The sequence below is a fragment of the Bactrocera oleae genome, chromosome 4 (assembly GCF_042242935.1).
Source record: "Bactrocera oleae isolate idBacOlea1 chromosome 4, idBacOlea1, whole genome shotgun sequence".
Taxonomy (NCBI): domain Eukaryota; kingdom Metazoa; phylum Arthropoda; class Insecta; order Diptera; family Tephritidae; genus Bactrocera; species Bactrocera oleae.
Window position 1 is genome coordinate 777,439 of NC_091538.1, and position 13,591 is coordinate 791,029.

The window sequence follows — 13,591 nt, forward strand, 5'->3', positions numbered from 1 at the left end:
AACCAAAAAACAACAACTTCCGTGTTAAGATTAGGCAAGGGGTAGGTGTGAACACATGTCACTCGTTGTCCTCTGTCTGTCTGGCCGTCTGTTAGTTGCCACCTGTCGCTTTCACTATTCTTGTGTTGCCTCTGGCACTATTTATTCGCTTTTCAACACTGCATAATTTGGTTATTCTTCACCCGCGTGCTCTCTCTTAAACTACCTTGTATTTAGTTTATAAATTTGTATTATTTGTGTTAATATTTAGTTTATTAAAATTTTTACTGTTCTGAAGTCAACGCAATATTGTGTAGGCAATTTATAAGTAAACAAACTCTGATAATATCATATGATTAGGAGTTCTAGCCGCCCTCGGATTGTGTTTAAATACTGCTTTCATTGGTGTTTATGTAATAACTACTCTCCAAGCATATACACCGCGAAGCAAAATTCTGATATGGCTTCTATTAATTAGAGAACAAAAGCAAATTACAAATTCTGCAGAGTACTGCATATAAACCTGCTCAGCAGGCTAAAAAATTAATAGAGCTTCTCAAATATGACTCCATTTGCTTGAGTCCAAATCTACGTTCTCTAAACACGAACGAAGTCTCGCATATTTATATAAAGTGTCAGCCGTACTAAGTATTGCCGAACTTTGAATCGAATCAGTAAAATATGGAACTCCGCAGATTTTTCTACTATGTGATCGGGCTTCTCTTCATTAGATCATGGTGTAGGACTTCACAGCTCTACAAGTAAAAAAGCCATTGCAGTTATTTCTCATATCTTTACTAAGCCGTGGGCTATGCTGCCGGCATCTTTGTATCGAAATAATAACCTAGGAGAGGATGTCTTTCACCTTCGCTAGCGAACTCAAAACTCATTTGGTAATACAATAGCAGGCGCGTAATCGAATTTTCCACTCGTCTATTGCCTGCACACAATGACTCCAGCTTCCTTCACACTTGCTGTCGGCTTGCCAACGACGCGTCGAAAACTTATATGAGTGGCATCGAACGCCAAATACAGTTGTATTTCGCCTGGCGCTGCGTCCCGCTTCGGTGCTGCAATTAGTCGACAGTCAAATTGACAGACCGGCAGAAGAGCTGAGTCAATGAGGGAATGGTTGAACGGGTGGATTATCGGTCGGCATCTGCGCTGTACTTGGTTCGAGCACTTTATTTCGTATGTATGTATATACTTCCAGATGCTGCACATCACCGCTTCCTTCATGTTTGTTGCTCTGCACTGGCTCGTGATTGCCACCAGCTAATGCTTTCCCGCAGGCGCTATACATACAAATACTTGGAATGCGGTTAAAAGTTCACTCGCACTTAAGTTTAGATAAACTCCCGCCAGACACTAGCCTCCCACCCACCACCACACACTTTATACTTAACATATCTGCCTGAAGTCTTTGCGTTGAAAACCAAATGAGGAACGACTTATTGTTTCTTATTCACTATAGATTTCAAAACATTTAATTACCGGAAAATTCATTAGGCTGCTGTACTATGTGCGTATACGCACTGAGAAATAAGCCCTTCCATTGTTTCGCTTAAGAAAGCATATTTGATGAAGCGTCGATGGGTTCAAATGCCATTGATGGTTGCATAATTTCGTTGTCCACAGTGAAGAACTGATTTTAATGCAAAAATGTTCAATTGTGATTCTCTATATTTATGTTTTTTAACTTTATATTGTTTTATTTCTTATTTTTAAAGGCGGCTAATTAGTCCTTTCAATGCCACCGGTACAGTTACATACACATTTGTGGTGACACGAAAATCAATAACTGTCATATAATTCAGGCATTATACTGTAGTCTTGTCATTCACATTGTTGTTATGTTTGTGTGCGTTCACCACTTGTCAAATCAACAATTACAAATGCTCGCAATAACAATAAAAACACCATTGACTCAATGAATATTAACAAATAATATTCTTTTGGTTCTCATTTTTTAACATCTACCTACACGTATATGTACGAGTGCGTATGTCTGTGCATATGTACAATATAAAGCCTTTTATTAACCACACACATGCCCTGCCACTTCACATAACATTTGAAGCATTTATTTCATTCTGGTTGTAGGGCCGATGCCGGGTTCGCCAGCTGGCTAATAATACGTGTGTGTATATATCTATATGTGGTGTGTATGTATGTTGTGATGATATGCGGCGGTGGTGGGTGTGTCGCCGGTGTGTGTAGCGTGAGCTGTATGCGTAAAATATCAGTCGCTTGCTTTGTTGGCGCCGCGAAACAAACGTGCATCACGCGGGGGAGGCAAAAAGATAATCAATAAAATTTAGTATTGATAGAATAAAATTAATTTAACTATTACAGTTATATTATTATAAATTAATAAAAACTAAAATTAAAGTCCGAAAGGCTTACGTAACTACAGATTTTGGTTAAAATTCGATCAACAACTCAGCACCCTTGCTTTGCTGGTACATTTTTTAAGCTTTTAAGCCACTGGTAAAGAGTGTTGTGAAATAATTATGTGCTTTTTCTTTGCGGTATCAAAAAGTTATTCAATTATTGGAAATTCTACAGTATACTGAGCGGTTGTACTTAAGCGACGGGTCTGAGCAATAAAAACGAAATAGTAATAATTTAGCACTATGAAAGTGAATAGTGAATCGGCTTCCGAAATAAGCGGAAATTAAAATACAGCAAAGTAAAATATTAAGTTTCGAAACGTATTTTCTTCCATTTACCAGGAAATTATGGGTAGGGGTCATGATACTACCACTTATCACCATACTGTAACCCATCGTATTTCCTTTTATGTTGAAGCGAGACTGGCTTGTTTATTCAGTTGGAACCTTTGCTTGGTGATTGCGTCTTGCTTCATGCATCGTTGCCATGGCACAGTGATTAAAAGTGACTCACTTCCGTCCAAATCAGTAATTATTTCATAAACTCTATAATGCTTAACACACACATACAAGTATATGTATATATTTATGTACATTGATACAGATCTACATCGTTTGCATATATTAATATTATTATGTTTTCCTAAAAGCGCAGAATACAATAACAAAAATTTAAAATAAGTCATTATTATACTTTTGAAAATGTGTGGAACTTGTTTTAAGCTGTGACTGCCCGCGAACACCCAATAAAAGCCGATACCGAAACTACTGAACGTTCAAAGAGCAAGCCGTCTGCGGCTAATTTGGGCTGTAGCGCTAACTGCTATTAACAGTTTGTATTTAATTTTGCTTTGCTACTAAGCATTTGCTGGTATAACGCTGCTGTCATTAAATTGGCATTAACAAAATTACATTTTTGTTTGTTTGTTTGTTGTTGTCCCTTAGCCTTTAGTTTGCGTACTACGCCAATAACATCGTTCGTGAGGTAAAGGGAACGGGAACTAAGCACACGTACTCGAGCACGGCCGTCGCAAGCCCAGCTGGATCTACTGCTGAGAAAAAAGCACGAGTTTATACGTATTGAAGTCTCTGGTTCCGCTTACGACAACAACTACGAAGTTGGTTCTGCACACTGCCGGCGGGCGTCCGTGCCTCTTCGTGTTGTTGATGACAGCGGTGGGGGGAATGGGCGGTATTTCAAGGGTGCGAACGCTGACTCACATCGATGTCAGGGTTTTGTTTCGACCGAAGGGTTGCTGCTGGCCTATAGCTGTGTGTGTGTGTATGGCTATGAAGTCGTTGATTATGTGCGGCCATTTACATTTCGCTTCTTCAAACGCCAATAACATTACCACTAACGTCAGAATTGTGAAACGGCGAGTGGAGTAAGTGAGGAAGTACTTAAAAGCAGCTCCTTTGAACCGCAAGTCATAGCTTCATCGCTGGAATCAATTTAGGGCTGGAGGCGATAGTCGTAAAAAATTATTACTGATCCTTTGACGGCGGTTTAGTGTTTCAAAAGTAATTTAAAATAGCAATAAACTTTGATTTCTCGGGGTGAAATTGGCGAAAAGTAAATTTTGTTTATACAATTCCGACAAAAGCAGTTTTTAAACAAAATATATACTTGATAAATTATTTTTATATACGATATTGTCATCAGGCCTTTATAAATTTTGATTCCGGCTAGCAGAAAGAAAACATTTACTTATATTTTTTATTGAGTGTTTCCAATTTTGCCCACCGTGTATTAAGACGGTTTTATGCAGTTTTCTTTAATAGTCTGTTAATACTTTTTTTGTCTTGTCCCTCCAGAATTGTCCGTATTTGTTTGCTTATCTGCGCATTTATGAGTAAAGTGACCTGATCTTTATGCGTTTTATAGCTTAATACTTTTTCTGCTTGTCTATGACATATCCTAAAGTTTACTTTTCAATGTCCTTGAAAAGGGCTAGCAAATCAAAGTACAAGTATATACCCTCTAAAAGTAAATGGCAATGCAAAAATAAATAGAAATAGAAAAGTTGCACCAAAATAAGCTGTTATGACTACTTTTACTTTCGATTTCTATGCCGGTTTCTGCTTAGACTCAATCCATTTAAAATTAAAGATGATGTGCACTTTTTATCGTAAAACTTTCTGCTTAAAAATGTACTTATTTTCTTATGGCTTTCTTAAATGTCTTTACGACAATAGCAGCCAACACTCGCTGGTTTCGTTCTCCAACAATAAGTGATTGCTTTATCGCTTTGTGAATGTTTGTTTGTTTCCCCGTTTGTTGTTTCTGACAGTTCGGTCTTTAAAGCAAGTGCGGTGCCATGCCTCATAGTGGAGACTCTTAAAATCCCCAGCGAGCGGCTGGTGTGAAGTGATAGCCATATTGGAGCATGCAAGCACATATATACAAGTATCTACATATATATATATATTTGTGTATATGCGCGAGTTAGTCATAAAATAAGAATTAGTTTATCTACAAACAATTCTTTATTTTCAAATAATTTGGGTTATGGTTGGAGCATAAGCAGAACTTGCGCACATGAAGTTTTTTTCGTTTCGATTATCGAAATGAAGCGATCTTTCTTTGCAGAGAAACATTTTCTTGTTTAGAAACATTTTATTATGATCGTGACATATAAAAACGGTACATTATTATTTAGACCCGCAGGCCAATTTTCTTTAAAAGGAACTAAACTAATTTATGTTTATTTATTTGCTTTATAGGTTTTTGGTTTGGTTAATATATTTGTCTTTTTGTTTTATTTCATTTATGATTAACTCAAGCCCAGTGATCAATAAAGAGGCAGCTTTTCATATACAAGTACATAAATATTTTTGATTTTTATTTAATTTTTTATGTCATTCATGTTTTATGTTCGTGGTGACAATGTCATCAGCTGTCTTCGAAAGCACTGAGCAACCCGCGCTCCTACACTCCAACTCGCATACAAACCCATTTTCAAACACCTAATGTAATCAAAGTCTAATGTATTCACGATGTCATGCTATACCATGTACACTTACTGCATTTCCCGTTTGAATGACTTAATGATAATTTGAATTATGCGAGGAGGAGAGCCAGAGCGATGTGGGTCTTGGTTGGTCAGCAACTAAGTGACGTGTAAGGGAAATTGTTACGAAATATCACAGTTTTAATATGTATGCATAAAATTACTGTTGTGCAATATAATTGTAAAAGTGATCTCTTAGTCAATTGATGATCTAGATATGAATAAATCTCAACATGCCATGACTGCAAACGAAAATGCAGATATCTATTAAATGCAGCTTCCTATTCGGAATATGTGTGTATTGTCCCCTATGTATTTTCACAATTTCCATAATTCCAATTTTTTCCATCCTTTCATGACCTCGATTGCTGCTAACCATTTCACAGCTAAGATAGAGTTTAGTTTACTGATACAGCAATATCAAATTTCATCAGTTCAAAATTCAGTATCATTCTCATCCTAATAAAACATCCTGAATATGATGATGCTATTAAGCAAAAGATGCCTGACAGCATATCAAAACTAGATATAAGAACGGTGGTCTTTGACACGACAACACTAGTACATTAATATTGTATAGCTAAAAGAACTGATACTTTGTTGAGAATAAATATTGTATGATGGACAGATGGACATTCATATATATCGCTCCTTTGCATTATTGTACAGTATCCATTGTCTGTACGTGTATGTGATTGGACAAGGAGACGTTCATTCCAAAGTAACATGTATGTATAGCTCCTCTGAAGCAGGAAGTGAGCTTCTGAGAATGAGTAGCGTGCTCAAGTGCGTTGCCAACTGTGTTTATACGTATGTATGTACAATACATATATTTCTTCGATATCATCCCTACTTCAGCAAACAAGGGAGTAAACACCGGTTGTTGCGCCACACATGGAAGGAGCTGGATCGATGAACGTCACACACGTCAACACATCATCGACCACCATTCACTACTCGCTACTCATCAGCTCGTTATTAAATACATTATTTTAGATTTTTGTTTTTTGCGAAGCATACGCGCTTTGCGACATCCCCGGCCTAAGACAGCTTCATAGCTACAGCCTAGCTGTAGCAACTACAAAGTCAACAATATAAAATAATAAAGGCCATAAATCCGTAGCTAAAAGCCACTGTGCGTTGACACGAGAGCTAATATGACGTTGCCACGATGACGGCGCTTCACTGGCGCTGGGGGAGCTCGAAGCTGTTGTGATGTTTTGATGTTATGTTCGTTAACGCAAGCTCACTGGCTGCCTGCTGCTGAAGTTGTCGATGCCATGCGTTTGAGTGGCGATGATGCAATCAACGTTTGCGTTCGCTTATGCATACATCAGTGTGTGTATGTGTGTGTGTATTGTGCCAAAACAAGCATTGCTGGAATTTATGAAATTTTTCGCGCAAAAATGGAGAAACAAGTCTGCGATTGATTACAAAAGCAATATTTAGAATCAAATAAATATTCACAAGCGAGCATATGCAAATCTGTGTATGTATGTGAATACCTGGGACTATCTATGCATGAAAATTTGTTGATTAAATTGTAACAAGTCCACACAAGTGAAACGATTGTTGTACACAAAAGTATTAGAAGCGCGCCAATAAGAGTAGGCCGACTCTCTTGAACATATAGGGGTATACATATCAAAGTAAACATGCCTAGATAAGGTGGCGCATTTCAAGGCGCTGGGTAAACACTGATAAGCTGATAAAATTGAACGATTATTTAGTAAATAGTATATAATACTAAAAGAAATGCAAAATGTGCGTCGAATCGGAAGAAGACTTTATATCTGCCACATATTTTACTTATAACTTCATATATTTATTTATTTACGGCTTGGATAGGGAGTGGAAAACAATTTTTCTCAATTTTGGTTCATTTGAATTCCAAACATATTTAATTACGTTGCAGCGCGTTGAAAGGCCTCGTCGCCTGGAAATGCCAGCAACACGGGTCAACGAACCTGCTGATGTTTGCTGGTGATAACTCACCATTTTTTGACTAGTTTAATTGAAATCGGCTGTTTTGTTGTGTAAATAAAATTTTGAGATGTTTAAATAAATATGTGCTTTTGTGTGTGTGTGTGTGTGTGAACAAGCATTGAGCTACAATTTGACTAATTGACTGCTCACACTTTCCAAAATAAATTCATAATTTTATTGGACAAATAAAAATAAAAGCAATTTTATTAACAAATTCATTTGCACCTGTAACAAAAAATTTAAGTGCGAAGTGAAAACAATCAATGAATAATTTATAGAAATTATTGCCTAAGACTGCTAATATTTAACATTTCGAATTAAGATTGAGAAAGTGGAATTCACGATATTTTACTTCGACCTCAACCTCAGCAGCCTAATTGAAGCTCGCTCTGATACCTGCCTTCGCTGTCGATTACTAGCACCCTGCAATTTTTCTTTCGCTCCTAAGGCGAATTCAATTGAGTTTTTTTTTAAAGTTCAGAATTTCTTATCGTGAAGGAAATGTGCTTCGCTTAAAAAACTTCAATGCAGCTGCCTACCATATGTGACATGTCGGCCAACTTCGGCGCCGTCTGCGTGGCAGAATGCGATTATCGGCGTGTGGCGGCAACAGTAGCAACAGAAGCTACGAGGGGCGTTGCAACAGACGCCACTGGTGCAGTGATTGTGCGGGCGTAATCAACCATCTAGGGGAAAGTAAAAATAAAAAAGCTTCAAGCACAATGCGCAGTGCCGCTCTACTCGCTACAGCGGGTATATACTGACTTGTTGTTGTTGCTTCATATATCTGTATTATTTTCTTACCCCGTTGTTATTTGCGCTTAACTTTAGTATTTGCCGTATTACGGGTTTTAATACACACTGCTGCTACATTTATTTGCGCGAGATTGCCATTGCTTCGCGCCTGTTGGCAGTGATAAAGCGAAGCGGACAAGTAAACATTCTTAAATAAATCAAAAGAATGTGCAAGTTGCTTATACTTGTAGTAGTGGCTATATGGTAAGTTCAAAGTACTCACTGCTGATAATCCCGGTATGTGTTGGAGTAATCTGCAAGAATATTAAATCTTACAACGAGCATGTATATGTGCAAGTGCAGATTTCCCCGTCTCCAACGCACATTGATTTCATACACATTTGCACATACTTAAGCACATCAGGATCTATGTACAATCTAGGCACTAGATATATGGGCATATTTACTAACCCTTTGATTGGGAATAGCTTAAGTCTATATTGTAATGAATCACATCTTGTGCCACAGTTAATAAACGTAGCGTTTAAGTCGCCGAAGTTCTCTATATAAAAATAATAACATATAATCATGTGTGTATGTGTGTATGTGCATTGAGCAAATTAGAACAAAGAAATTGTTACTTTTCTTCTAAATTGGCGCATCGCAGTTAAGTTGATTGCTGCTAAATCCATTAGTTTATTCCGCCGACTGTCTGGTTACTCATCCCGACTAAAAATATTCATCTTTATTGTTTTCTTGAATTTTCCTTTGGCTCAACGCCAAATTTCAAGTGACTTAATGTCGTTCGCGGGTGCGCTGTCTGCGCTATTTCTACTCGCTTTGTTTTTTCGGTTTTGCTTCTGCTCGATTTTGTGCTTTGTTTCTTGCGGCATCAGAACGCGTTGGTCTGACTGTCTGTTGTCTGCAGTAGTTTCATGGTGACCCTGTCTACTTGACCGCTTTAGTCTGGCTGACACGCTGTCTAAAAACGCAAACCCATGCAAAGCTCGCAAATATTTACATATGCATGTGGGTATGGTAGGTTTGTGTGCGCATTCATCTCTACATCCTTGAATTTAATTTGTAATTGGAATTGTAAATATTTACTGGCACAGTATTTCTCGAGCACCGCAACACCTATTGGCAGAGACACCAATTTATTTATTCGCTAGAATTAATTTAAATAAATAGTTGCAACCGCACAAAATTGCGAGTGATTCATTGAATATTTTTTATTGCTGTGCTGGTGCATGTAAGAACCGCTTGTTCGTTATTCTCCTGAACTCAATAAAAATAATGGTAAAAAATATACATCAACTGCAAAGTTTGATTTCAGGAGGTCTTTCTCCTCGAGCCCCTTTATTGTGCATACAACATAAATATCGAAATAGGGCTGTCAACGACGCCACTTCAGCATCCTAAAATAATCCTCATCATCATTTGTACTCAATACACCTCTTTGCTTAAATATTTTCATCAACATTCCCAGCTCCCTCTTAAGTTGACATAACATGAAATTCGCACAAAAGACCAGGTAGTCAGCAAAGGTAACTGTGCCTCAACATACGAAAATGCATGTTCAACTAGAATTGCTTTGTTGTTGCACCGGCTGCGCGCAATTTTGATTCGGAAGCAGTGGCGCATGTCGGTACTCATGACCCCATCTGTCTGTATGTAGTTGTTAGGGCCTTTTTGTGCTCTAAATTTTTCATATTTTTCTGCAAGTATTTTACGTTTTCACAAATTGCAATTGACGTTGTGCAAATAGAAACAGCAAAAGACAAAAATCAACACAACTGACAACATTTAAAATGCACCTTTTGTCGTAAAAGCGAGCGCGCGCACTCGAGAAAGCCCAAACATGACATTTTTGTTTATATAAAAAAAAAAACTGGAAAATCAAAAAATAAGCGAAAAATGAAAAAGGGGCACGAACGAGTGGTATGGAAAAGTGCGTGCACTGTGAAGAAGCTGCCAGCTGACCTAGTTTAAGAGCCAATGCCGTTGCAGAAGCTGTGTGCGTCTCTCAGCCGCGCTGCAGCCAACACTTGCTGTTCTAGTATCCAGCGAGCGTCGAGGCAGAGCTGACTGCGACTACTTGTGCAGCTTGAGTGTGCAACATCCTTGATGCCAAAGCAGAGATTTTACTTTCGTTTGGCGCGCCTCTTGCAACGTGCCGCTGCCTTACTGCTGCTCTTTAGCTGCAGTCGCCAAGCGTTTATTCTTAGATGTCTTCTTTGCTGCTGGCTGTTTACATTTGTGGCAATGCAAATTACTCTGCTTCCCTTTGCTAGCCTCGCGGCACTTGTGCGCATCAACCAGTTTCGAAAAGTACAAATTAAACATAGTGATCTTATATTATGCTTCTACTTATGTGCATATATATTTATGTGTGTATGTGCATATGGGTGAGGAGACGTTGCGTATGTAAACAAACTTGTGCGTTTACCGTACTTATGAATTGTTGTTGCAGCTCTTAAGATTTCTCTACAATAATTAGTCAGAGCCTGAAATAATTTTAATTAATATTTTATGGATCCTATGATTTATTATATATTAAAATTTACTTAATGTATAAATAATACTTGAATATATCGACACTTTTTGGTTTATCGTATTTGTAATATAAACTATATATATGTATATATTTCTCCTTAATTTCAGGCGCCCTTCAAATCTTTCCGTTGTTTGGACTCGTCGTTCACGCCGCGTAGTTTCGATGCCGTTGGCCTGGGAGCCGGATATGGTGAATCCGCTGGTGGGCCACATATCCTGGCCAGTGCCAGATAACCATTCTATTTCGGTGACACTTTTTAAGGATCCACGCACCCACGAACTAGAAGATAAGGACTGGACATTTGTCATTGAAGATGTGAGTATGAAATAAATGAAAATGCCACGATTCATGGGTTCAATCAGAATATATATACAATACATTATATAACATTTATCAATTCTGGTTTAATTGGCTCAGCATTCGTTCCCTCGACGCACCGAATGGCTGTCGTAGCGTTTTATATTTTGGTATTTCCTACTCAAAACAAGCAAATTGAAATCAATTAAGCATGACTGATTGACATCAATAGCCGTAAATAAATATTTTGCGTATGTGCAAGAAAATCAAACTGCCGACGACGGCAACATTCATCTTTAACTCTGCCACATTCTTTGCAATCCATTTGAGTTATAAAATTAGTTACTAGCTAGTCAAGGTCGCTTTTTATAGCGTTTTAAAATTGTTATTTTTGTGCGGTAAAATTTGAGATACGCTGGCTTTTTGTTTGCTTGTTTAAATACTTCGAAAATTAAAACACGCTTTATTTTTAATTTGTAGCACACTTTCAAGCGTCAATAGAAAATATGGAATTTGGTGATGCGCCTAAAAATATGTTCAATTTCTTTCCATGGCGCACTGACCAACCCATTTAATCGAACTAAATACTCAATGCCATTTTCTGCTAACATTTTACTCTGAAATCATAAACTTAATCCATGTCAAGGCAAGTGTTGTATATCCGTACGTATTGTAAGTGTATGATGGCTCATTCACATAGGTCATTCGCAGATGCTTCTTTGTTGTCTGCACTCAATTTAATGGAAGCATAATTTGTGCACAACACTCCTTGCGACCTGAATGACTCGACATTGCGCGCATTTCTGTGTGTGTTAAGTTAGGTGGTTCAAAGATCCTTTATGGGAGTTTGTTTCAGTAGAAGAAGCCGGGCTCAGATTTGCACCTTTGTAACTCGTTAATCCCGAGGGGTTTAGTACTTTCTATTTCCCAAATGCGCCACAACAAAAAGCTCTAACTAATTGCAAATGAGTTTTTGTGGGAAAATATATGGAAATAAAGAGCTGAAAGCGCATTTGAATTTTAGTACTTATTATTTATTCCATTGTGGCTCCCTACAAAATCCTCATTTGCTATTTAAATCGAAGCAATGCTAATTTCTTTGCTGCGCTTGACTTGCTTTGACAGCGACTGTGGTATTTAATTGAAGTGAATGGAATTTAATGAATATTTTATTGTTAATTCTCGTGCAAAATTAAAAGCGGAATTGTTGTGGAGGAAAATTCACCCGCATACACCTTTGCATTTTGGGTGCTAAGGACGTTTTACATTTTCACTTTCAATGCCTCGAAATTCTGCTACCGAACACTCAGAAAGCTGTTGTTGCACTCTTGAAATGTTTCAGTGGCTCTTTTCATTTCTGCTGACTGGACTCAAGGACGACGTTTCGATAGCATGTCGATTGGCCTAGTCCCTGCGCCGTCACCTCTAATTGCATAGACGTTTTCGTCAACGTACATGGCAAAGGCGTTACCCAGTTGGGTTGGTCTCTGTTGGACTTGGCAATTTTACTTTTTATTTTTTTCGTGTTTTCTGTGTCCTTTCGTGCACCTTTTAAGCTTTCCATTCGCTCAATGAACCGCTAGTTGCTATTGTTGAATTATGATTGCTCAATTTTGTTGTTGCTACAACTGACATGCGGGTTGAGCTGAGATACTCGTCATTGCCGTTCGATATTCAAGTTCTGTTTTGTTTTACATTTTATTTTATTGCTGTATTTACCGTTTTTTGTTGCTCTAAGGATAGCAACATGTCGGCGCTTTCAACGACTTTCAACGCTCTGCTTGTGTTGCATTCCTAGCCTTTCAAGGTTGATTTTCATTTACAGTTACCGGCAGTGCTTTTTAGGTGGAAATGAATTGCACATTTGCACAAGTGCCTGTGAATGAACAAATACACATACACATATCCGTGCATTTGTACAAACTTTCATTCGTAAGCGTTTGACGCTTATAGCTAAGCCATTATAAATATACGATCGATAGTCGACAGTCATGTTGAAATGTTAGTGGCGACCACTTGCGTTTTTGTTATTGTTAAAACTATTAAATGAGGAAAGGTTGCCGACTTAAAATATGTACTACTTTTAAGCTAAATTAATTTGTTAAGAGTACACATCTATTACTCCCCACTTACACACATACACATTCAACCAATTGAGTCATTGTGGAGCCACAGACTCAATCTAGATCGCATAATATTATTTCCGAGCACTTTGTTATGCCAAAAATATTCAACATATTTCGAATTCTTCAAATATTCTTAGCGAATTCATAAACTTGCCGCCTGCAAAAGTCACGTACACCTTCATGTTTCCATATCAATAAAATTAATTCAAGAAAAGCAAATCGTGAAGAACTTTCATTGCGTTGCCAAAAGGCGCTCTAGCGTCGCGAACTGTGTCATTTCATACATTCCTTTTCGTTTCGACAGACGTCACACACTGTCATCGACTTCGCTGAGAATAACATTAGAGCGTATTGATATAAATATTAAGAAATATTTAAAATTCTTCCTTTTTTTAGACTCTGCCAACCATTATAGTAAAGAAGGTTAAACTTACAGGGATGGTCATAAGTAAAACATAAAGAATACCAGCAATGAAAATACGAAAATTGCAATGTTCTTTTTTGTAA

The 13,591-nt window shown here is 37.7% G+C and overlaps 1 protein-coding gene across 10 annotated transcripts in view; it reads left to right on the forward strand.

Moving 5' to 3' along the window:
- Positions 1-13,591, forward strand: part of Ehbp1 (Eps15 homology domain containing protein-binding protein 1) — a 30,133-nt gene that overhangs the window by 7,775 nt on the left and 8,767 nt on the right. For all 10 annotated transcript variants that reach the window (XM_036374390.2, XM_070108982.1, XM_070108980.1 and 7 more), the window contains exon 3: positions 10,769-10,976. In XM_036374390.2, coding sequence (XP_036230283.2) covers positions 10,769-10,976 — 208 coding nt within the window. The remainder of the gene's footprint in view (positions 1-10,768; positions 10,977-13,591) is intronic.